General features: G+C 48.6%; 1 protein-coding gene across 3 annotated transcripts in view; it reads right to left on the reverse strand.

Moving 5' to 3' along the window:
• The window catches only part of LOC132381448 (mitogen-activated protein kinase kinase kinase kinase 5-like), a 190,711-nt gene that overhangs the window by 150,365 nt on the left and 15,718 nt on the right, over positions 1–24,628 (reverse strand). For all 3 annotated transcript variants that reach the window (XM_059950856.1, XM_059950855.1, XM_059950857.1), the window contains exon 2: positions 8,587–8,644. In XM_059950856.1, coding sequence (XP_059806839.1) covers positions 8,587–8,644 — 58 coding nt within the window. The remainder of the gene's footprint in view (positions 1–8,586; positions 8,645–24,628) is intronic.

Genomic DNA, 24,628 nt, shown 5'->3' on the forward strand with positions numbered 1-24,628 from the left:
ATCAACCACTGATTACACTGGACAGCAAAGAATCTGCCTCCTGAATACCTTTGGGTGTATCTAATAGACTTTGGGCTGCCAATCATGAAAATCACCATGAAATCCCCCTATCACGCACCATTTCTTTGAAATTGCCCATGTTTGTTATTCCAATTCATAATTCAAGTCAGAGTAACTGATGTCAAGATTAAGGAAGGCACTCTTGTTGGTCCACAAATCAAACAGGTCATCAAACGCAGCCAATGCAAAGAACCTCTAGTGGGACCGGAGAAAATCGCAAGGAAGGCATTCGAGGGCGTTGTTAAAAAAACTTCTCGGCAACTGCAGAGCACCGAACTATGTGCAGCTGGTTGACAACAAGATTCAACCTCACAAAACCAGGAAGTGCAACATGTCACTAAAGATTCATTTTCTGCATTCCCAATTAGACTTCTTCCCTGCCATTCTTGGCACTGTCAGTGACGAGCACGGTGAAAGGTTTCACCAGGACAGTGTGGTCATGGAGAAACAGTATCAGGGCAACTGGAATCCATCAATACTGGCTGATTATTGTCGGACACATCAGCGAGAAGCCTCAGACAAAAATTATCAAAGCATTTGTAGCCCAGTTAAACTACTGCAAAGCATCAGCACTGTTACGCAATTAAACGCATTTTAGTCAATAAAAGTTCATTTTTTGTTTCTCCAAATTTCTACACGATACAAGTAGTCTGAAATTATATTTGTGTTCGGCGTCCAGTGGTCTATCATAAGCCAAAAAAAATTCTGAGGAAGTAACACTTTTGAAAAAAAATTGTTATTCATCATTAATTCTCTCACTTTATTCCTGCCAGATTCACATCAACTCCCCCTCATCCACGAAAACCAGGGGCAAGTTAAGGAAGAAAATTAAGACCTTAAGACCATAAGATATAGGAGCAGAATTAGGTCATTCGGCCCATCGAGTCTGCTCCACCATTTCATCATGGCTGATCCGTTTCCCTCTCAACCCCATTCTGCTGCCTTTTCCCCCACAACCTTTCACACCCCGACCAGTCAAGAACATACCCGATGACATGGCCTCCACAGCAATCTGTGGCAAGGAACTTCTTTGGCTAAAAGAAATTCCTCCACACTTCTGCCTTTCTATTCTGAGCCTGTGCTCTCTTAGGCCCCCCTACTATAGGAAACACCCTCTCCACATCCACTCTATCTAGGCCTTTCAACATTCGGTAGGTTTCAATGAGGCCCCACCCCCCCACCATTCTTCTAAACTCCAGCAAGTACAGGCCCAGAGCCATCAAACGCTCCTCATATGTTAACCCTTTCATTCCTGGGATCATTCTTCTCTGGACCCTCCAACTTGGGCATTCAACCAGTGTGCAAAAAGACAACAAACTACACAAATACAAAAAAGAAAGAAATAATCATAATAAATACATAAGTAATAAATATTGAGAACATGAGATGAAGAGTCCCTGAAAGTGAGTCCATCAGTTGTGGGAATATTTCAATGATGGGGTAAGTGAGGTCGAGCCAAGTTATCTCCTCTGGTTCAAGAGCCTGATGGCTGAGGGGTGGTAACTGTCCTTGAACTTGGTGATGTGAGACCTGGGGCTCTTGTACCTTCTTCCTGATGGCAGCAGTGAGAAGAGAGCATGGCCTGGGCTGTGGAGATCCCCGATGAGGAATGGTGCTTTCCTGTGACAGCCATGTGCTCAGCGTGGGGAGGGCCCGGGTCATATCCACTACTTTTTGTAGCACTATTACTTCTCTTCAACCAATCAATTCGAGAAGCAGCCTCCACAGCCCTAATCACTGCCTCAGTATCGCAAGACTATGATTTCTTTTCACTAAAATCAACTTGGGTTCTTTCTTTGTTCTAATTGGGCTCTTTCTTGTACGATTTTGTAAACCGTATGCTTAATTTTAGTTTGTCCTGCAAATTTTGTGTTTCTGATGCTATGTACCTGTGATTCAAGATTCAAATTTACCTTTTCACGCGTGTACATCACAAGACTATTAGACCGTAAGACATAGCAGCAGAATCTGCTCCAACATTCAATCATGGCTGATCCTTTTTTCTATCTCCTCCTCAACCCCAGTTCCCGGCCTTCTCCCCGTAACCTTTGATGCCATGTCCGATCAAGAACCTATCGATCTCTGCCTTAAATACACCCAAAGACCCGACCTCCACAGCTGCCTGTGGTAACAAATTCCACAAATTCACCACTCTTTGACTAAAGAAATTTCTCCACATCTCTGCTTTGAATGGATGCCCCTCTATCCTGAGGCTGTGCCCTCTTGCCCTAGACTCTCCCACCATGGGAAACATCCTTTCCACATCTACTCTGTCTAGGCCTTTCAACATTCGAAAGGTTTCAATGAGATCCCCCCTCAGCCTTCTGAATTCCAGAGCCATCAAACGTTAACCCTTTCATTCCTGGAATCATCTTTGTGAACCTCCTCTGGAACTGAGAAAGTACGCAAAAGGGTTAACGCCTGGTTAAGCAATAGCAGCCTGTTTTTTTCTGAAAGAAACCACTAATGATCAACAAGCTATCTCATATTTCTTCTTGGAGGTAGACAGTGTTTCAAGGTGTTTGCTTCTTTGTGCAGTCATGTGCAGAGATGAGACCACTCCAGCCTGTTTGTGTATGAGGCCATTACCCTGTTCTGTAGTTTGTCTCTCGGTACTGTCAAGCAATAGATAATCTGACTTCAGCTTGGTACGTGTGGGGGTATCTGAACACTGTATCTCTTCTGTAAGGGGAATTGTGAGCTAATTGGTGGATCGGGCAGGAACAGTCACAGACTGCTCCTGTTTGAGTGACTAACTGAGTAAGGCCCGGGTGCTTTGAATAAAGAGCTTGTACTTGTATGGTCTCTGAGTGACTTTATCCGGATTTGACTACCACAGACCCTCTCCAAAGCCAGCACATCTTTTCTAAGGCCAGGGGCCCAAAACTGTTCACAACACTCGAGGTGAGGACTCATAAAGCCTCGGCATCACCTCCCCGCTTCACGTCGAAAAGTTCGGCGAGGTGCGTCGTCTGCTTTCATAGCCAACGCGGCCGAATGTGTCGCTTCGCCTTCCGGCACCAACAAGGCACGGCAGCACCGATGCTGCGGCAAGCAAGCTTTTCTTGCACCCGTGCAGGCCTGTGTTTCTTACATATGACAGTACACTTGACTTTAACACGTCTCTGCAGTTAGTCCATCAAAATTCCAAGTTCAAAATAAAGTTGCTATCAAAGTGTGTTCAGGATACATGACCAGATACTGCATGATTCATTTGTCATGGGTGGCAATTAAAGGAAAATAAAGAGATACAATAGAATTTTACAGAAACCTAGACATAAACAGACAAAAACTGACAAACTTAAAAGAAAAAGTGTGCGTGTAAAAAATAATCACAGACATTGCCTGGTCTTATCCAGCGTTGTGTGTGTGTTAGATCGTAAGACACAGGAGCAGAATTAGGCCATTCAGCCCATCGAGTCTGCTCTGCCATTCATTGTGGCTGATCTCAGATCAAACCCACTACACCTCCAAATCCTTTGATGCCCTGACCGATCAGGAAACTATTTCTGCCATCAATATACCTACGGACTTGGCCTCCAACCACAGTCTGTGATAGAGCATTCCACAGATTCACTACGCGGACTAAAAAAAAAATTCCTTCGTACCCCAGTACCAACAGCCCACCCCTCAATTTTGAGGCTGTGCCCTCCAGTTCTGGATACCCTCTCCGTAGGAAACATCCTCTCCACATCCACCCTATCTCGTCCTTTCAACATTCAGTAGGTTTCAATGAGATCCTCACACATTCTTCTAAATTCCAGCAAGTACAGGCCCAAAACAGCCAAAAGGTCCCCATATGTTAACCCCTTCATTTCCAGAATCATCCTTGTTACTCAAAATAAAAATTATACTGAGAACAAGAGGTGTAAAGAGTCCTTGAGACAATCCTCGTCTTAGCTACAACCTTGAACATGTCCCATATCATATGAAAATAAGATACAGGAGCAGAATTAGGCCATTCGGCCCATCAAGCCTGCTCCGCCACTTCATCATGGCCGACTTATTTTCCCTCTCAGCCCCAATCTCCTGCCTACCTTCCCTTCCACCCCCCCACCCCCATATTCATTCATGCTCTGACCAGTCAAGAGTTGCTGTCTTATAATAAGCATAATTGCTGCCTTAATTATGCTTAAAGATTTGGCTCCTGTGGTAAAGAATTCCACAGTTTCACCACTCTCTGGCTAAAGCAATTCCTCTTCATCGCCGCTCTGAAAGGACGCCCCTCCATTCTGAGGCCGTGTCCTCTGGTCTTAGTCTCTCCCCATCGTAGGAAACATCCTCCCCACATCCATTCTCTCGAGGCCTTTCACCATTCAACAGGTTTCAATGAGGTCACCCCTTCTGAATTCCAGTGAACAGGCCCAGAGCCATCAAACGCTCTTTTTACAAGTCGTTCAATCCTGGAATCATGTTTGTGAAGCTCCTGTGAACCCTCTCCGGTTTCAGGACATCCTTTCTAAAATGACGGGCCCCAATACTCCAAGAACAAGACCTCACCAGTGCTTTATAAAGTCTCAATATTACATCCTTGCTTTTATATTCTAGTCCTCTTGAAATGAACATTTCTAACCACATTTACCTTCCTCACCATGGACGCAACCTGCAGATTTGCTTTGAGGGATTCCAGCACTAGTCCCTTTGCGCCTCAGATTATTATTGTATGGCCAGATCCCAGATCAAGCCTGACCTGCCGCGTGTCTCCAGTGCTTCCTGCTTCTCAGATCGGACGCAATCCCATTTGTGTCGAGTATAAGGTCTGTCTAGCTGCATCCCTTGACCGTATCCCTGACACTGTCTGAGGACATCCCAGATGCTGCCCAATTCATCCGATGGTCATTTTACAGACCAACCAAGAAGTTGTAGAACCACTGGAACGTTAAGTTATTCAAACGTGCAAACTGGTGGAAATTATCCAATTCAGACTGACTGATAATGCCATATTTTCAGACATATAGAAAGATGCCATTCAAGAGTGACCAGTTTCAAGTTCCTGGGTGACAAGATCTCCGAGGACCTAACCTGGTCCCAACATATCGATGCAGCTAAAAAGAAAGCAAGACAGCGTTTATACTTCATTAATAGTTTGAAGAGATTTGGCATGTCAACAGATACTTTCAAAAACTTCTATAGATGTACCATGGTACCTGGTATGTACTACCTGGTATGGAGGGACTACTGCACAGGACCGAAAGAAGCTGCAGAGGGTTGTAAATCTAGTCAGCTTCATCTTGGGTACTAGCCTACAAAGTACCCAGGACATCTTCAGGGAGCGGTGTCTCAGAAAGGTAGCATCCATTATTAAAGACCTCCAGTGCCCAGGACATGCCCTTTTCTCACTGTTACCATCAAGAAGGAGGTACAGAAGCCTGAAGGCACACACTCATTGATTCAGGAACTTAGCTTCTTCCCCTCTGCCAACTGATTCCTAAATGGAGATTGAACCTGTGAACATTACCTCACTTTTTTAACATACGTTATTTCTGTTTTATAACCATATGACAATTACAGCACAGAAACAGGCCATCGCAGCCCTTCTAGTCCGTGCCGAATGCTGACTCTCACCTAATCCCACTCAGCCCATAACCCTCCATTCCTTTCCTGTCCATAAACCTATCCAATTTTTTTTTTAAATGACAAAATCGAACCTGCTTCTACCACTTCTACTGGAAGCTCGTTCCACACAGCTACCACTCTCTGAGTAAAGAAGTTACCCCTCGTGTTACTCCTAAACTTTTGCCCCTTAACTCTCAACTCATGTCCTCTTGTTTGAATCTCCCCTACTCTCAATGGAAAAAGCCTATCCACGTCAACTCTATCTATCCCCCTCATAATTTTAAATACCTCTATCATCCCCCCCTCTACCTTCTACGCTCCAAAGAATAAAGACCTAACTTGTTCAACCTTTCCCTGTAACTTCTTTTGCACGATCAATATACATATACTGTAATTGATTTGCTTATTTATTTATTAATATTTTTTCTCTTCTATATTAAGTATTGCATTGAACTAAGTTAACAAATTTCACGACGACACACGCCGGGGATAATAAACTCGATTCTGAACCTATCAAGTCCCCGTCACCTCAGAGACCAGCCCCTCTCTCTGACCAATTCTCTCCCTTAACTATAGAGATATGGCACAGTACTAGGCCATTCTGGCCCACCCGCCTGCACTGCCCAATATTTTTTTTTAATTTTCGAGATGCAGCGTTGAACAGGCCCTTCCAGCCCACCGAGACGCGCCGCCCGGCAACCCACCGATTTAACCCTCGCCTCATTGCAGGACGGTTTACAACGACCGATTGACCTATCAACTGAACGTCTTTGGACCGTGGGGGGAACCGGAGCACTCGGAGGAAATGCGTGCGTTCCACGGGGGAGGCGCAGAAACATTCTTATAGAGGACGCCTGAACTGAACTCTGAACTCCAAGGCCCCGAGCTGCAATAGCGTCGCGCTACACATGACTCGATTAACCTACTGACCCCTCTTTGGACTGTCTTTGGACTGTGGGAGGAAACCCTCGCGGTCATGGGGAGAGGGCACAAACTGCTTACAGACTGCAGCAAGGGTTGTGGCGCTGCTGTTGCGTCACGCCAACCGCTGTAGTACTGCGCCACCCGTGCATTCTCTCCACGTCCCCTCCAACACACCCCCTCAGGTTCTACCCCCTCACCCACTTACGAAGGGCAGTTAGCAGCAGCCAATTAACCCACCAACCAAAACACTCTATAAAGTTAGTTAGACAGGACCTACGACATGCTGACTGTCCTTCATCAGTCCCTTGTATATCGGATCCCTTAGAATATCTTCCAATAACATTCCCACAACGGATGTCAGACTCACCAGCCTATATATAACTTCCTGGTTTATGTTCGGACCCTTCCTAAACATTGGCTATCCTCTAGTCCTTGCGTACCTGGTCTGTGGCCAAAGGATATTTTAAATATCTCTGCTCAGGCGCCGAGGGAACACTTTGTCAGGCCCCGAGGATTTATCCACCCTGATTTGCCTCAGGATAGCAAACACCCCCTCCTCTATAATCTGTACAGGGTCTACGAAGTTGATACCATTTTGCCTCGCTCTGCATCCAGCTCCAGTAAGTACAGATGCAAAAAAAAAAAATTATGTAGGTTCTCCCCCCGCCTGTTTGGGCTGCACATCATTCTGGTCTTCCAGAGGACTAATCCTGTCCCTTGCAATTCTTTTGTTCCTAACATATTTGAAAAATCCCTTAGGATTCTTTCAGCTTGTCTGCGAGAGCAACTTCAGGCCTTCTAATATCTCTCTCAAGTCTTCTCTTGCGTTTCTCGTACTCCATAAGCACCTCATTTGTTCCTACCTGCCTGTATCTGTTATGCATCTCCTTTTTTTTCTTAACCAGGACCTCAATATCTCTTGAAAACCAAGGGTCCCTGTTATCTTTACCTTTTACTATGACAGGCACATACAAGCTTTGTACTCTCAAAATTTCACTTTAGAAGGCCTCCGACTTTTCAAAGACAACTTTGCTTGAAAACCTCCTGTCCCATTCCACAAATCTGACAAATCTGATACCGTCGAATTTGGCCCTTTTCCCTGCTCCTGAACCTGCTGGCGTGCATCCGGCGGCTTTTGTCCCTTTTTCCAGATGACAGCAGCGAGGACAGAGCGTGTCCTGGGTGGTGGGAACCCCCGATGATGGATGCTGCTTTCCTACAACAGCATTTTGTGTAGATGTGCTCTATGGTTGGGAGGGCTTTACCCATGATGGACTGGGCCATATCAATTACGTTTTTTCAGGATTTTTTAATTCAAGGACATTGGTGTTCCCATACCAGGCTGTGAGGCAGCCAGTCAGTATACTCACCGCTACACATCAATAGAAGTTTCTCAGTGTCATCCCGACTCTCCACAAACTCTGAAGGAAATAGATACACGGCCGTGCTTTCTTCATAATCGCAGTTGCACGCTCAGCCTGGGACTGGTCCTCCCAGACAATAATGCCCAGGAATTTAAAGCTGCTAACCCTCTCCGCCTCCGACCCTCCGAGGAGGGCTGGCTCATAGACCCTCTGGTCCCCTTCTCCTGAAGTCTATAATTGCCGGCGTTGAGCAAGAGGCCGTTACTGCGACACCTCTCAGCCGGTTCGCCCTCCTGCATGCTGATTCACCGCCACCTTCAGACTGCGCCTAAGACAACGGTGTCATCAGCAAGCTTGAATATGGCGTTGGAGATGTGCTTAGCCTCACAGTCGTAAGTGTGAAGCACATAACCCGTAATGAATTGTGTAAACAACAATTACGAACAATAATCAAACAATATATGTACGCACAACATCATCCAAAATTAAATACACGACACTTGTATCTTTCTCCACACTCTCCTTGCAAGCCCACAGTCTGCAAAGGGATGAGCTACTGTCTGACAACACTACTGAATGAGATCTGTTAATATCCGCACCCTGCCATATCAGGGCTGTTCCACACAGTCACATCTCCTGTGAACACCTCTTTCAAGAAATGTTTAAATCAAGAGGGACTCACCCGGTTCCATTTTGATGATCTTCACGGCTGCCAGCTGGCCGGTATGCTTTTGCCGGGCCTGGAAATAACACAAGGATTTGGTTACAAGGAGTTCATTTTGCATTAGTCCACTCTGTACGTGCACACAACCTTAGAGCACTGAAAGTGAATCTCAAAATAGTTTATGTACTTTGATAATTAATTTACTTTGAATGTATTACTTTGATAATAAACTTATCCAGTTCGATAAGCACCGTATCTCTTGCTGTGTGTGATGGGACAGTGTAGAGGGAGCTTCACTCTGTATCTAACCCGTGCTGTCCCTGTCCTGGGAGTGTGTGATGGGACAGTGTAGAGGGAGCTTCACTCTGTATCTAACCCACACTGTCCCTGTCCTGGGAGTGTGTGACGGGATGGTGTAGAGGGAGCTTCACTCTGTATCTAACCCGTGCTGTCCCTGTCTTGGGAGTGTGTGATGGGAGAGTGTAGAGGGAGCTTCACCCTGTATCTAACCCGTGCTGTCCCTGTCCTGGGAGTGTGTGATGGGACAGTGTAGAGGGAGCTTCACTCTGTATCTAACCCGTGCTGTCCCTGTCCTGGGAGTGTGTGATGGGACAGTGTAGAGGGAGCTTCACTCTGTATCTAACCCATGCTGTCCCTGATCTGGGAGTGTGTGATGGGACAGTGTAGAGGGAGCTTCACTCTGTATCTAACCCACACTGTCCCTGTCCTGGGAGTGTGTGATGTGACAGTGTAGAGGGAGCTTTACTCTGTGTCTAACCCGTGCTGTCCCTGTCCTGGGAGTGTGTGATGGGAAAGTGTAGAGGGAGCTTCACTCTGTATCTAACCCATGCTGTCCCTGATCTGGGAGTGTGTGATGGGACAGTGTAGAGGGAGCTTCACTCTGTATCTAACCCACACTGTCCCTGTCCTGGGAGTGTGTGACGGGATGGTGTAGAGGGAGCTTCACTCTGTATCTAACCCGTGCTGTCCCTGTCCTGGGAGTGTGTGATGGGACAGTGTAGAGGGAGCTTCACTCTGTATCTAACCCGTGCTGTCCCTGTCCTGGGAGTGTGTGATGGGACAGTGTAGAGGGAGCTTCACTCTGTATCTAACCCGTGCTGTCCCTGTCCTGGGAATGTGTGCTGGGACAGTGTAGAGGGAGCTTCACTCTGTATCTAACCCGTGCTGTCCCTGTCCTGGGAGTGTGTGATGGGAGAGTGTAGAGGGAGCTTCACCCTGTATCTAACCCGTGCTGTCCCTGTCCAGGGAATGTGTGATGGGACAGTGTAGAGGGAGCTTCACTCTGTATCTAACCCATGCTGTCCCTGATCTGGGAGTGTGTGACGGGACGGTGTAGAGGGAGCTTCACTCTGTATCTAACCCATGCTGTCCCTGATCTGGGAGTGTGTGACGGGACGGTGTAGAGGGAGATTCACTCTGTATCTAACCCGTGCTGTCCCTGTCCTGGGAGTGTGTGATGGGACAGTGTAGAGGGAGCTTCACTCTGTATCTAACCCGTGCTGTCCCTGTCCTGGGAGTGTGTGATGGGACAGTGTAGAGGGAGCTTCACTCTGTATCTAACCTGTGCTGTCCCTGTCCTGGGAGTGTGTGATGGGACAGAGTAGAGGGAGCTTCACTCTGTATCTAACCCATGCTGTCCCTGATCTGGGAGTGTGTGACGGGACGGTGTAGAGGGAGCTTCACTCTGTATCTAACCCATGCTGTCCCTGATCTGGGAGTGTGTGACGGGACGGTGTAGAGGGAGCTTCACTCTGTATCTAACCCGTGCTGTCCCTGTCCTGGGAGTGTGTGATGGGACAGTGTAGAGGGAGATTCACTCTGTATCTAACCCGTGCTGTCCCTGATCTGGGAGTGTGTGATGGGACGGTGTAGAGGGAGATTCACTCTGTATCTAACCCGTGCTGTCCCTGTCCTGGGAGTGTGTGATGGGACAGTGTAGTGGGAGCTTCACTCTGTATCTAACCCGTGCTGTCCCTGTCCTGGGAGTGTGTGATGGGACAGTGTAGAGGGAGCTTCACTCTGTATCTAACCCATGCTGTCCCTGATCTGGGAGTGTGTGACGGGACGGTGTAGAGGGAGCTTCACTCTGTATCTAACCCGTGCTGTCCCTGATCTGGGAGTGTGTGACGGGACGGTGTAGAGGGAGCTTCACTCTGTATCTAACCCGTGCTGTCCCTGTCCTGGGAGTGTGTGATGGGACAGTGTAGAGGGAGCTTCACTCTGTATCTAACCCATGCTGTCCCTGATCTGGGAGTGTGTGACGGGACAGTGTAGAGGGAGCTTCACTCTGTATCTAACCCGTGCTGTCCCTGATCTGGGAGTGTGTGACGGGACGGTGTAGAGGGAGCTTCACTCTGTATCTAACCCATGCTGTCCCTGATCTGGGAGTGTGTGATGGGACAGTGTAGAGGGAGCTTCACCCTGTATCTAACCCGTGCTGTCCCTGTCCAGGGAATGTGTGATGGGACAGTGTAGAGGGAGCTTCACTCTGTATCTAACCCATGCTGTCCCTGATCTGGGAGTGTGTGACGGGACGGTGTAGAGGGAGCTTCACTCTGTATCTAACCCATGCTGTCCCTGATCTGGGAGTGTGTGACGGGACGGTGTAGAGGGAGCTTCACTCTGTATCTAACCCATGCTGTCCCTGATCTGGGAGTGTGTGACGGGACGGTGTAGAGGGAGCTTCACTCTGTATCTAACCCGTGCTGTCCCTGATCTGGGAGTGTGTGACGGGACGGTGTAGAGGGAGCTTCACTCTGTATCTAACCCGTGCTGTCCCTGATCTGGGAGTGTGTGACGGGACGGTGTAGAGGGAGCTTCACTCTGTATGTAACCCGTGCTGTCCCTGATCTGGGAGTGTGTGACGGGACGGTGTAGAGGGAGATTCACTCTGTATGTAACCCGTGCTGTCCCTGATCTGGGAGTGTGTGACGGGACGGTGTAGAGGGAGATTCACTCTGTATGTAACCCGTGCTGTCCCTGATCTGGGAGTGTGTGACGGGACGGTGTAGAGGGAGATTCACTCTGTATGTAACCCGTGCTGTCCCTGATCTGGGAGTGTGTGACGGGACGGTGTAGAGGGAGCTTCACTCTGTATCTAACCCGTGCTGTCCCTGATCTGGGAGTGTGTGACGGGACGGTGTAGAGGGAGATTCACTCTGTATGTAACCCGTGCTGTCCCTGATCTGGGAGTGTGTGACGGGACGGTGTAGAGGGAGCTTCACTCTGTATCTAACCCGTGCTGTCCCTGATCTGGGAGTGTGTGACGGGACGGTGTAGAGGGAGCTTCACTCTGTATCTAACCCGTGCTGTCCCTGATCTGGGAGTGTGTGACGGGACGGTGTAGAGGGAGATTCACTCTGTATCTAACCCGTGCTGTCCCTGTCCTGGGAGTGTGTGATGGGACAGTGTAGAGGGAGCTTCACTCTGTATCTAACCCATGCTGTCCCTGATCTGGGAGTGTGTGACGGGACGGTGTAGAGGGAGATTCACTCTGTATCTAACCCATGCTGTCCCTGATCTGGGAGTGTGTGATGGGACAGTGTAGAGGGAGCTTCACTCTGTATCTAACCCGTGCTGTCCCTGTCCTGGGAGTGTGTGACGGGACGGTGTAGAGGGAGCTTCACTCTGTATCTAACCCGTGCTGTCCCTGATCTGGGAGTGTGTGACGGGACGGTGTAGAGGGAGCTTCACTCTGTATCTAACCCGTGCTGTCCCTGTCCTGGGTGTGTGTGACGGGACGGTGTAGAGGGAGATTCACTCTGTATCTAACCCGTGCTGTCCCTGATCTGGGAGTGTGTGACGGGACGGTGTAGAGGGAGCTTCACTCTGTATCTAACCCGTGCTGTCCCTGATCTGGGAGTGTGTGACGGGACGGTGTAGAGGGAGCTTCACTCTGTATCTAACCCGTGCTGTCCCTGTCCTGGGAGTGTGTGACGGGACGGTGTAGAGGGAGATTCACTCTGTATCTAACCCATGCTGTCCCTGATCTGGGAGTGTGTGACGGGACGGTGTAGAGGGAGCTTCACTCTGTATCTAACCCGTGCTGTCCCTGTCCTGGGAGTGTGTGACGGGACGGTGTAGAGGGAGATTCACTCTGTATCTAACCCGTGCTGTCCCTGATCTGGGAGTGTGTGACGGGACGGTGTAGAGGGAGCTTCACTCTGTATCTAACCCACACTGTCCCTGTCCTGGGAGTGTGTGACGGGACGGTGTAGAGGGAGATTCACTCTGTATCTAACCCGTGCTGTCCCTGATCTGGGAGTGTGTGATGGGACGGTGTAGAGGGAGCTTCACTCTGTATCTAACCCGTGCTGTCCCTGATCTGGGAGTGTGTGATGGGACGGTGTAGAGGGAGCTTCACTCTGTATCTAACCCGTGCTGTCCCTGTCCTGGGAGTGTGTGACGGGACGGTGTAGAGGGAGATTCACTCTGTATCTAACCCGTGCTGTCCCTGTCCTGGGAGTGTGTGATGGGACGGTGTAGAGGGAGCTTCACTCTGTATCTAACCCATGCTGTCCCTGATCTGGGAGTGTGTGACGGGACAGTGTAGAGGGAGCTTCACTCTGTATCTAACCCATGCTGTCCCTGATCTGGGAGTGTGTGACGGGACAGTGTAGAGGGAGCTTCACTCTGTATCTAACCCGTGCTGTCCCTGATCTGGGAGTGTGTGACGGGACGGTGTAGAGGGAGATTCACTCTGTATCTAACCCGTGCTGTCCCTGATCTGGGAGTGTGTGACGGGACAGTGTAGAGGGAGCTTCACTCTGTATCTAACCCGTGCTGTCCCTGATCTGGGAGTGTGTGACGGGACGGTGTAGAGGGAGCTTCACTCTGTATCTAACCCGTGCTGTCCCTGATCTGGGAGTGTGTGACGGGACGGTGTAGAGGGAGATTCACTCTGTATCTAACCCGTGCTGTCCCTGATCTGGGAGTGTGTGACGGGACGGTGTAGAGGGAGCTTCACTCTGTATCTAACCCATGCTGTCCCTGATCTGGGAGTGTGTGACGGGACGGTGTAGAGGGAGCTTCACTCTGTATCTAACCCGTGCTGTCCCTGATCTGGGAGTGTGTGACGGGACGGTGTAGAGGGAGCTTCACTCTGTATCTAACCCGTGCTGTCCCTGATCTGGGAGTGTGTGACGGGACGGTGTAGAGGGAGATTCACTCTGTATCTAACCCGTGCTGTCCCTGATCTGGGAGTGTGTGACGGGACGGTGTAGAGGGAGCTTCACTCTGTATCTAACCCATGCTGTCCCTGATCTGGGAGTGTGTGACGGGACGGTGTAGAGGGAGCTTCACTCTGTATCTAACCCGTGCTGTCCCTGTCCTGGGAGTGTGTGACGGGACGGTGTAGAGGGAGCTTCACTCTGTATCTAACCCGTGCTGTCCCTGATCTGGGAGTGTGTGACGGGACGGTGTAGAGGGAGATTCACTCTGTATCTAACCCGTGCTGTCCCTGATCTGGGAGTGTGTGACGGGACGGTGTAGAGGGAGCTTCACTCTGTATGTAATCATGTAGGATTCCCTAAAGGTTAGTTTGCAGGTTGAGTCAGCAGTGACGAAGGCAAGTGCGAAGTTAGAATTCATTTCGAGAGTACTAGAGTATAAAAGGAAGGATGCAATGTTGAGATTTTATAAAGCACAAGAGAGACCTCAAAGTATTGTGAGCAATTTTGGGTGGGTGCCTTATCTGAGAAAGGACTGGAGAGGGTTCAATGGAGGTTTGCGAAAATGATTCCAGGATTGAAAGGCTTGTTGTATGAGGAGCACTTGATGGCTCTGGGCCTGTACTCACTGGACTTCAGAATCATGAGGAGAGATCTCACTGAAACCTATCAAATGGTGAAAGGCCTCAATAGAGTGGATGTGGGGAGGGTGTTTCCTCTTGTGAGGGAGTCTAGTACCAGAATAGAGGCACATCCATTTAAAACAGAGATGAGGAGGAATTTCTTTAGCCAGAGTGGCAAATCTGTGGAATGCTTTGCCACAGGCAACTGTGGAGGCCAAGTTATTCATTACATTTAAGGCAGAGGTTGATAGATTTTTGACTGGTCAGGGCATGAAGGGATATGGGGTGAAGTCAGGAGATTGGGGCTGAGAGGGAAATGGATCAGCCATGGTGAAATGGCCGAGCAGACTCAATGGGCCAAATGGCCTAATTCTGTTCCAGTATTTTGTGATCTTATGTAATTTATCTCCTGTGGTGACCAATTGTTCCCCGAAAGCCTCCATGGTACCCATTTACAGTGCGTGCTCTTTCTCTAGGGATACCCAGAAGACTGCCTGGCTGTCAACCCAGGCTTGTGCTCCTTCCCCGTCCCTACTTTATTATTCTGGCTCCTACCCCATCCCTTCCCAGTCCTGATGAAGGATCTCACTCCGAAACACTGACTGTTTATTCCAAGGTGTTCAACAGTCCAAGGAAACCCTGTAGCCTGCTCTTAGAAATACCTCAATATCGGCCTGGAGATCCAGTCTGAAGTCTCTACCTGATTGGAGAATGCACCGGTCTGGAAACTCTGCCCAATTGGACAACGTACCAGTCGGGTGTCTTAGTCTGATTGGACAACGTACCAATCGGGTGTCTCTGCCCGATTGGACAACGTACCAGTCGGGTGTCTCAGTCTGATTGGACAACGTACCAGTTTGGTGTCTCAGTCTGATTGGACAACGTACCACTTGGGAGTCTCTGTCTGATTGGACAATATACCAGTCTGAAGACTGAGCATATTATGGTGCATTTATAGAAGTTCAGGATGGGAGTGTGTCTATGTGTCACAGTCACCAGATCTCTAGCCATCACCGAGCTCAGATTCTCAGCTCTTTCTAACAAATGTTTCCATGATGACAGTATACGAAAACGGGAAGCTGCCCTTTGTCAATGTGCCCATTGTGGTACGTTACCAAGAACAGATGATGCAAGATTGTAAGATTACCAGTCTGGTCATCCCAACAGAACCCAACAAGGTCCACTGACATCTCAGGAGCAGGACGGAGCTCTGCTTTGGTTCATTTGGAGAAGCAGCACAGTATTGTTGCTATTTGCATTGGTGGGGTGTGGGGGGAGTGGGGTTGATGATTTTTCCCCCCTCTCTGAAGGGATTCCATGCTATTTCTTTGTTTCGTGGCTCTCTGTGGGGAAGACAAATCTCAGGCTTGTATAACTGCGTGCATACTTCGACGACAAATGAAACTTGAACCCTCTGAATAGGTCTTTCCGGCCCAACAAGCCCACGCTGTCCTATTACACCCACGTGAACAATTAACTGACTAACCCGTACGCCTTTGGGAACGGGGGAGGAAGCCAGAGCACCCGGAGGAAACCCTCGCACTCACACGGGCGGAAGGTACAAACTCCTTACAGAACACGGCGGAGATGAACCCAGCTTTCTTGCACTGCAACAGCATTACGCCAATCGCACCGCTAGCATGCCACCCGTCGTTGAACATATTGAGTCTCGCCTTGTAAAGGTTCAAAGTTCACACTCCAAGTAAACTCATTGTCAGACTGAGTTCATGCTACACATTTGCAAACCCGAGATTAATTTTCCTGTAGATATTTGCAACCAGACAAAGAAATATAATAAAAAATCTGCAAAATAAAAAATACACAAAGACTGACGATCAACCAGTGCGCCAATGAAGACCAACCATGCAAATACCAAAAAAAAACACACACTGAGAACATGATTACTGCTCACCGAGGATGTCACCTCGACTGGCAATAAAACATCTACCAGCTAATTGCCGAGCTCGGTTAACACCACCACATCAAACTGAGAACATGAGCTGTGAAGAGATCTTGAAAGCGAGTCTGTAGGCTATAGGATCAGCTTGGTGCTGTGCTGAGTGAACTTATCCACGCTGGCTCAGGAGCCTGATGGTTGAGAGGTAATTGCTGTCCCTGATCCTGATGGTGTGGAACCCAAGGCCCCTGTACTTCCCGCTGTTGGTAGGAATGAGAAGAGGGCACGGCCCGGATGGTTGTGTGGGGGGGGGGGGGGGGTGGTATGCGATGGCGGATGCTGCTCTCTTGTTCAAAGTAGATTTGTTATCGAAGTACGCACGCGGTACTCAACCCCGAAACACTTCTTCCTCACAGGCAGCCACGGAACAAAGAGCAGAGTGGAGCCAACATGGAGCGCAGCAGCACTTCATGAAGAGCTGCTCAATAGCGGGGAGGAGTTTGCCTGTATTCATCGCGTCCCGTACCGACCAGCGTCTGACCTCTCCTTGCAGCCACACTCTTCATCTCATGTTCTCCATATTTATTGTGTATTTATTTATTATTTGTAGTTTGACTTGATTTTTTTCCCTTTTTGCATTTGCGCAGTTTCTTGTCTCTAGCACACTGGGCGTTGGTCTTGTTCTGTGTGTTTTTTTTCCATTGATTCCAAAGCTCAAAGAAAGTTTATCGAAGGACTCGTTTGCCACCATAAGCAGCCCTGAGGTTCATTCTCTTGGGGGCATACATTGGAGCGTAGAAGAATGAGAGGGGACTTGATAGAGGTCTACAAGATTATGAGAGGCATAGATAGGGCGGATAGTCAGTACCTGTTTCCCAGGGCACCAATAGCAAACACCAGAGGGCATAGGTACAAAATTAAGGGAGGAAAGTTTAGGGGAGACATCAGGGGTAAGTTTTTTTTTTCACACAGAGGGTTGAGTGCCTGGAATGACTTGCCAGGGATGGTGGTGGAGACTAAAACAGGCACATGGATGAAAGGAAAATAGAGGGTTATGGAACAGTGTGGGTTTAGTACTTTTTTTAAAGGATTATATGGGTCGGCACAACATGGAGGGCTGAAGGGCCTGTACTGTGCTGCAGTGTTTCTATGGAGCATCAAGAAGAGAGCCTGATCTGGATAGTGGATAACGATGGCTGCTGCTTTCCGGTGACAGACAACGCCCCGTGTAGATGTGCTCAATGGCCTTTTCACTCACCGTGGTGCTTCTTTCTACTTTCTGAGAATGCCTGCCAGCAGATGACTCTCAAGGCTGTGCGCGTACTGTGATAATAAATTTACTTTGAACATTGTCTGGCTGTCAATGGCGATGTTCAGGACATTGATGGGAGGGAAACACGACTGAACAAAGATAGGTGGTCAGACCATCTCCTGTCAGGGACACCAGGCCTCCAGTGACCGGTGTGACTCCCAACAGAATTTGCTCTTGGGTCTCACTCACAGAAGGTCCACCTGGTTAAAGGTTGAGCTGAGTTAGTCTCAATCGTTGACATCTCACCTCCAGAATGTCCACATTGAGACCTTGGACACACTGAGGCCATAAACTGAGTAGTTTCACAAGGACCCAAGGTGAGCTCGTGACAAATAAGGGTGGTGTGCATTCATTGCAGTCTTAGGAGAAAGTGGGGTGGCTCCATTCAGGCGTGTCAGACGCTACGGGGATGTGACAGGAGAGGCACCAGCACATTTCCACTCAGGAAAGAGCCCAGAGTGAGGAGAATGAAGCCCTCCGTCACTCAGGGTTCACCAGGGATACTGCTTACTAGCCGTATACTCGAGCCAGGAGAGCACACTATTGCCCATGCAGCAAGCTCCCCCGCTCTACGCAGCTGATGAATCCCCAGGAATGGCAGAGACCGATGCAGTTTGGCACCAGTGGCATTGTCAAGTCAGCGCTGAACTCAACGTAGGGCTGGCTTAGGGACTCCGGCTCCAGATTTTCCCCTCGGGGTTTACTCCCCCATGAGCGGGTACAGCTGCAAAGCGGCGGGGGCTTGAGATCGGAGCTTTCCCTCTCCTGGACGAGCTGCTAACCATGGCTGCCGAGCCCCATCAGCCCGAATCAAGGAGGCGGTGGGGGGGGGGGGGGGGGAGACGCTTGATCGGAGCAAGTGGGACAAGATGCTGGATCAATAACCAACTGCCGGAGGAGCTCAGTGAGCTGAACCTCCTCTGCGGAGGGAAACGGACAGTCAGCGACTCAGTCGTGGCCCTTCAGCCGGGCTGGGCGAAAGGTCAACTGTCCATTTCGCTCCGCAGGTGAACTTTAACCAGCTGACTTCCTGCAGCCGGTTGTTTGGTTTTCGTACAAGAATATATGACTCAGTCATCTAAAACAAGACGCTCGTAGAAGTTTCTTTCCACCTCTGGCTGGGAGCATCTGACATCGTCTTCCCCAGGTGTGGCGGAGACTGATTCAGAAGAATGACTTCTGAGATGTACTTGTGAAAGATGAAGGGCTTGAGGCTTGTTGATAAGATGCACAGAGGAGCTGAGACATGAGTTCAAAGATTCAGAGATTCAAAGCACATTTATTATCAAAGCACGAAAGCAGTATACAACCCTGAGATTCATCTTCCTGCAGGCAGCCGCAAAGCAAAGACAGGCCATGGAACCCGTTCAAAGAAAACATCAAAACACCCAATGTGCAAAAAGAAGAACGAATGGTAAAAAAACGAGCAAAAAAAAACACAGAATATTAAACGTCAAACCACATTGAAACAGTCTGGTAACGTTCAGTTTAGTTCAGTACAGTTCAATTTCACGCTGTGTTGTTTGTTGACTGTAGGCCGCAGAGCCAGCCTGCCCCAATCAAAATGGCACAAAATAGCAAAATAAAAAGGAGTGACTGGAAACCAGAAGTACATGATAACGTGAACTGTAGATTACAATCCACAAACCATGTCAACACCCAGCACCATTCTCCGGCAGCAGTGAGCCACTGGGAGAGAGAGGGATCGGTCAAAGGCTTGGCCTGTCTCTCAAAACTGAGACACAGGAGTTCAGGCCTTAGCAGCTCACGAAGATTCAGCGTCTAAAGCCTTGACAAACTTCTATAGATGTCAGGTGGAGAGTCTATCAACTGGCTGCATCACAGCCCGGCTTGGAAACACCAATGCCCTTGGATGGAAAATCCTACAAAAAAAGTAGCGGATACGGCCCAGTCGTAAAGCCCTCCCCACCACTAAGCACAGCTACATGGAGCGTTGTGGCAGGAAAGCAGCCTCCATCGTCAGGTACCCCACCACCCAGGACATGCTCCCTTCTCACTGCTGTCATCAGGAGGAAGGTACAGGAGCCTCAGGGCTTGCACCACCAGGTTCAGGAATGGTTACCACCCCTCAACCATCAGGCTCTTGAACTAAAGGGGACAACTTCATTTGCCCCTTCAATGAAATGTTCCCTCAACCTACGACTCACTTTCAAGGACTCTTCCTCTCATGGACTTTTTTTTTGATTTTTGCATCCGTTAGTCTCGAGAGACCATGGATTTGCGCCTTGGGAGGTTTCCGGGGTGCAGGCCTGGGCAGGGTTGTATGGGAGACCGGCAGTTGCCCAAGCTGCAGGCCTTCCCCTCTCCAAGCCAACAATGTTGTCCAAGGGCATTAGGACCCATACAGCTTGGCACCATCGCAGAGCAATGTGTGGTTAAGTGCCTTACTCAAGGACACAACACGCTGCCTCAGCTGAGGCTCGAACTAGTGACCTTCAGATCACTAGACCAACGCCTTAACCACCTGGCCACGCGCCAACACAGTCTTTATACTAATTGCTTATTTCTTTCTTTCTTTTTTATCTGCACACTTTGGTGTCTTTTGCACGCTGGTTGAACACCCAGTTGGTGTGATCTTTCATTGGTTCTATTATGGTTATCATTCTATTATGGATTTATTGAGTATATGCCCCCAACGGTTGTATATGGTTACTGTTGCTTATTCTCAGAGTATGTATGTGTTACCATATACTACCTTGAGAATCATTTTCTTGCAGGCAAATACAAGAAAATTAAGAAATACAATAGAATTCATGAAGTACTATACATTGTGAGCAGTTTGGGGCCCCCTAACTTAGAAAGAATGAGCTGAAACCGGAGGTTCAAGAAAATTATTCCAGGATTAAATAGCTTGTCATACGAAGAGAGTTTGATGGCTCAGGGCCTGTATTCACTGGAATTCAGAAGAATGAGGGGTGACCTCATTGAAGCCTATTGAATAGTGAAAGGCCTCGATAGAGTGGATGTGGAGAGGGTGTTTCCTAAGATGGGAGAGTCTAAGACCAGGGGACACAGCCTCAGAAGAGAGGGACGTCCTTTTAGAATGGAGATGAGGAGGAATTTCTTTAGCCAAAGGGTGGTGAATCTGTGGAATTCATTGCCACAGGCAGCTGTGGAGGCCGAGTCAGTGGGTATATTTAAGGCAGAGGTTCATTGGTCAGGGCATGAAGTGATATGGGGAGAAGGCATGAACTGAATTAGCCATTAAGAAATGGCAGAGCAAACTGAATGGGGCAAATAGCCTAATTCTGCTCATAGAAACATAGAAAACCTACAGCACAATACAGGTGCTTCGGCCCACAAAGTTGTGCCAAACATGTCCCTTCCTTAGCAATTACTAGGCTTACCTATACCCCTCTATTTTTCTAAACTCCATTTAACGATCCAAAAGCCTCTTAAAAGACCCGATCGTATCCGCCTCCACCACCGTTGCTGGCAGCCCATTCCACGCACTCAACACTCTCTGAGTAAAAAACTTACCCCTGACATCTCCTCTGAACCTACTCCCAAGCACCTTAAACCTGTGTCCTCTTGTGGCAGCCATTTCAGCCCTGGGGAAAAGCCTCTGACTATCCACACAATCAATGCCTCTCATCATCTTATACACCTCTATCAGGTCACCTCTCATCCTTCTTCACTCCAAGGAGAAAAGGCCGAATTCACTCAACCTATTCTCATAAGGCATGCTCCCCAATCCAGGCAACATCCTTGTAAATCTCCTCTGCACCTTTTCTATAGTTTCCACATCCTTCCTGTAGTGAGACGACCAAAACTGAGCACAGTACTCCAAGTGGGGTCTGACCAGGGTCCTATATAGCTGCAACATTACCTCTCGGCTCTTATATCTTATGGTCTTAAAAAAGACTGACAAACATCTATCTTGCAAAAGAAGACAGATAGCTCAAATAAAAATATATAAATAATATTAGGAACATGAGTTGTAGACTCAAGAGAGAGTCTGTAGGTTGTGGAATCAGTTCAGTGTTGAGGAGAGTGAAGTTATCCACACCAGTTCAGGAGCCTGATGGTTGAAGGGCAATGACCATTCCTAAATCTGGAGATGTGGGACTCCAAGGCTCCCGTACCTCCTGAGGTGCAAGTAGGAGATCACATGTATGATGTTCTCCTGGGGGGGGGGAATTATGGGGTTATGGAATAGATGGCTTTGTGGCTAAGTTTGCTGATGATACAAAGATAGGTGGAGGGGCCAGTAGTGCTGAGGAAACAGAGAGTCTGCAGAGAGGCTTGGATAGATTGGGGGAATGGGCAAAGAAGTGGCAAATGAATTACAATGTTGGAAAGTGTACGGTCATGCACTTTGGTAGAAGAAATAAATGGGCAGATTATTTAACTGGGGAGAGAGCTCAAAGTTCTGAGATGCAATGGGACTTGGGAGTCCTCATGCAGGATACCCTTAAGGTTAACCTCCAGGTTGAGTTGGTGGTGAAGAAGGAGAATGCAATGTTGGCATTCATTTCTCAAGGAATAGAGTATAGGAGCAGGGATGTAATGTTGAGGCTCTATAAGGCTCTGGTAAGACCTCACTTGGAATACTGTATGTAGTTTTGGGCTCCTTATTTAAGAAAGGATGTGTTGACATTGGAGAGGGTTCAGAGAAGATTCACTAGAATGATTCTGGGAATGAGAGGGTTAACATATGAGGAACGTTTGACCGCTCTTGGACTGTACTCCCTGGAGTTTAGAAGAATGAGGGGGGACCTCATAGAAACATTTCAAATGGTAAAAAGCATGGACAGAGTGGATGTGGCGAAGTTGGTTCCCACGGTGGGGGAGTCTAGTACAAGAGGACATGACTTGAGGATTGTAGGGTGCCCATTCAGAACAGAGATACAAAGAATTTTTTTTATCCAGAGGGTGGTGAATCTGTGGAATTTGTTGTCATGGGCGGCAGTGGAGATCAAGTCATTGGGTGTATTTAAGGCAGAGATTGACGGGTATCTGAGTAGCCAGGGCATCAAAGGTTATGGTGAGAAGGTGGGGGAGTGGGACTAAATGGGGGAATGGATCAGCTCATGATAAAATGGCGGAGAAGACTCGATGGGCTGAATGGCCGACTTCTGCCCCTTTGTCTAATGGTCTTATGGAATTGGTTGATCCTTTGGGGGCTGTAGATGCCAATCCAGGATCCACATTTTCTGGTGCAGTGTGGGCAAGAGCACGTGGTGGTCATGTTCCCTGCTCGTGTCTTTAGGTTGCTGGCTCTCTCCGTGCCCTCTGCAACCCAGCGGAGGTCCACGTAAAACAGATCCCTTTTGAACAGCTCCTGCTCCGCCTATCGAATGCAGTATCTGCCCAGTTTTCAGATGCCATGTTAAATTTCGTCGGGCTGTTATCTTTGAAGCCTTTGCCCACCACGTTTGACGTTTTCCTAAGTGGTGGTGGTGGGGGGGGGGGGGGTCCTCACTTTCCTTTGCCCACCAGGGGCTCATCGACCTTCCATCGACTGGATCTGTTTGGAGAGGCGTGGGCTTGTCCTCCAGGGACACGAGCTATCCGTCAGAGTTGGTGTTGCTTTACCGCGGAGGAGATGCTGTTCATGTTGGTCTCCTCCAGTACGCGGGTGTTCAAATCAGAAACAGAGTCAGGTTTAATAGCACCGGCATACGTCGTGAAACTTGTCTTTGAAGCATCAGTGCGATGCAATACACAACAAGAGAGAATAAAACTGAATTAAATAAGTAGTGCAAAAATTAAAGTAGTGAGGTCGTGTTCATGGGTTCAATGTCCATTCAGAAATCGGATGGCAGAGGGGAAGAGGCTTTTGGATGGGTACGTGGAATTTAGAAAAATAGAGGGCTATGGGTAAGCCTAGGAACTTCTAAGGTAGGGACATGTTCGGCACAACTTTGTGGGACGAAGGGCCTGTATTGTGCTGTAGGTTTTCTATGTTTCTAAGAAGCTGTTCCTGAATCGCTGAGTGTGTGCCTTCAGGCTCCTGTACCTCCTCCCTGATGGCTGCAGCGAGAAGAGGGCATGTCCTGGGTGATGGGGACGCCGTCGTCACAGTTCCAGCTGATCTTCAAAATTGTCCGTAAGGCTGTTTGGTGGTGCTGCTCCTGGGCTCTCTGTAAGGAGGTCTGCAGCTCTTCTGGCTTCTGTACAGTAAACACCCCCCCCCCCCCCGCCTGATGGTAATAGCGAGAAGAATGGTCTGGATGGTGGGGTGTTTGATGACAGACGCTATTTCCTTGAGGCAGCCCTCCTTGTAGATGCGCTCAGTGGGTAATGATCGTGTCTAACGGTGGGGCGGGAGTGAGGAGGCTGGTGGCTGACGTCTTCTATTATGCCCTTGTATAGACAATAGGTGCAGGAGTAGGCCGTTTGGACCTGCGAGCCAGCACCGCCATTCGATGTGATCGTGGCTGATCATCCACAATCAGTACCCCGTTCCTGCCCTCTCCCCATATCCCTCGACTCCGCTGTCTTTAAAAGCTCTATCTAACTCTTTCTTGAAAGCATCCAGAGACTTGGCCTCCACTGCCTTCTCAGGCAGAGCATTCCACAGATCCACAACTCTCTGGGTGAAAAAGTTTTTTTATCAGCTCTATTCTAAATGGCCTACCCCTTATTCTTAAACTGTAGCCTCTGGCTCTGGACTCCCCCAACATCAGGAACATGTTTCCTGCCTCTAGCATGTCCAATCCCTTAATAATCATATGTTTCAATCAGATCCCCTCTCATCCTTCTAAATTCCAGTGTATACAAGCCCAGTCGCTCCAATCTTTCAACATATGACAGTCCCGCCATTCCGGGAATTAACCTCGTGAACCTACGCTGCACTCCCTCAATAGCAAGAATGTCCTTCCTCAAATTTGGAGACCAAAACTGAACACAATACTCCAGATGCGGTCTCACCAGGTCCCGGTACGACTGCAGAAAGACCTCTTTGCTCCTATACTCAACTCCCCTTGTTATGAAGGCCAACATGCCATTGGCTTTCTTCACTGCCCGCTGTACCTGCATGCTTACTTTCAGTGACTGATGTACAAGAACACCT

Source organism: Hypanus sabinus, chromosome 26 (genome assembly GCF_030144855.1).
Source record: "Hypanus sabinus isolate sHypSab1 chromosome 26, sHypSab1.hap1, whole genome shotgun sequence".
Classification (NCBI taxonomy): domain Eukaryota; kingdom Metazoa; phylum Chordata; class Chondrichthyes; order Myliobatiformes; family Dasyatidae; genus Hypanus; species Hypanus sabinus.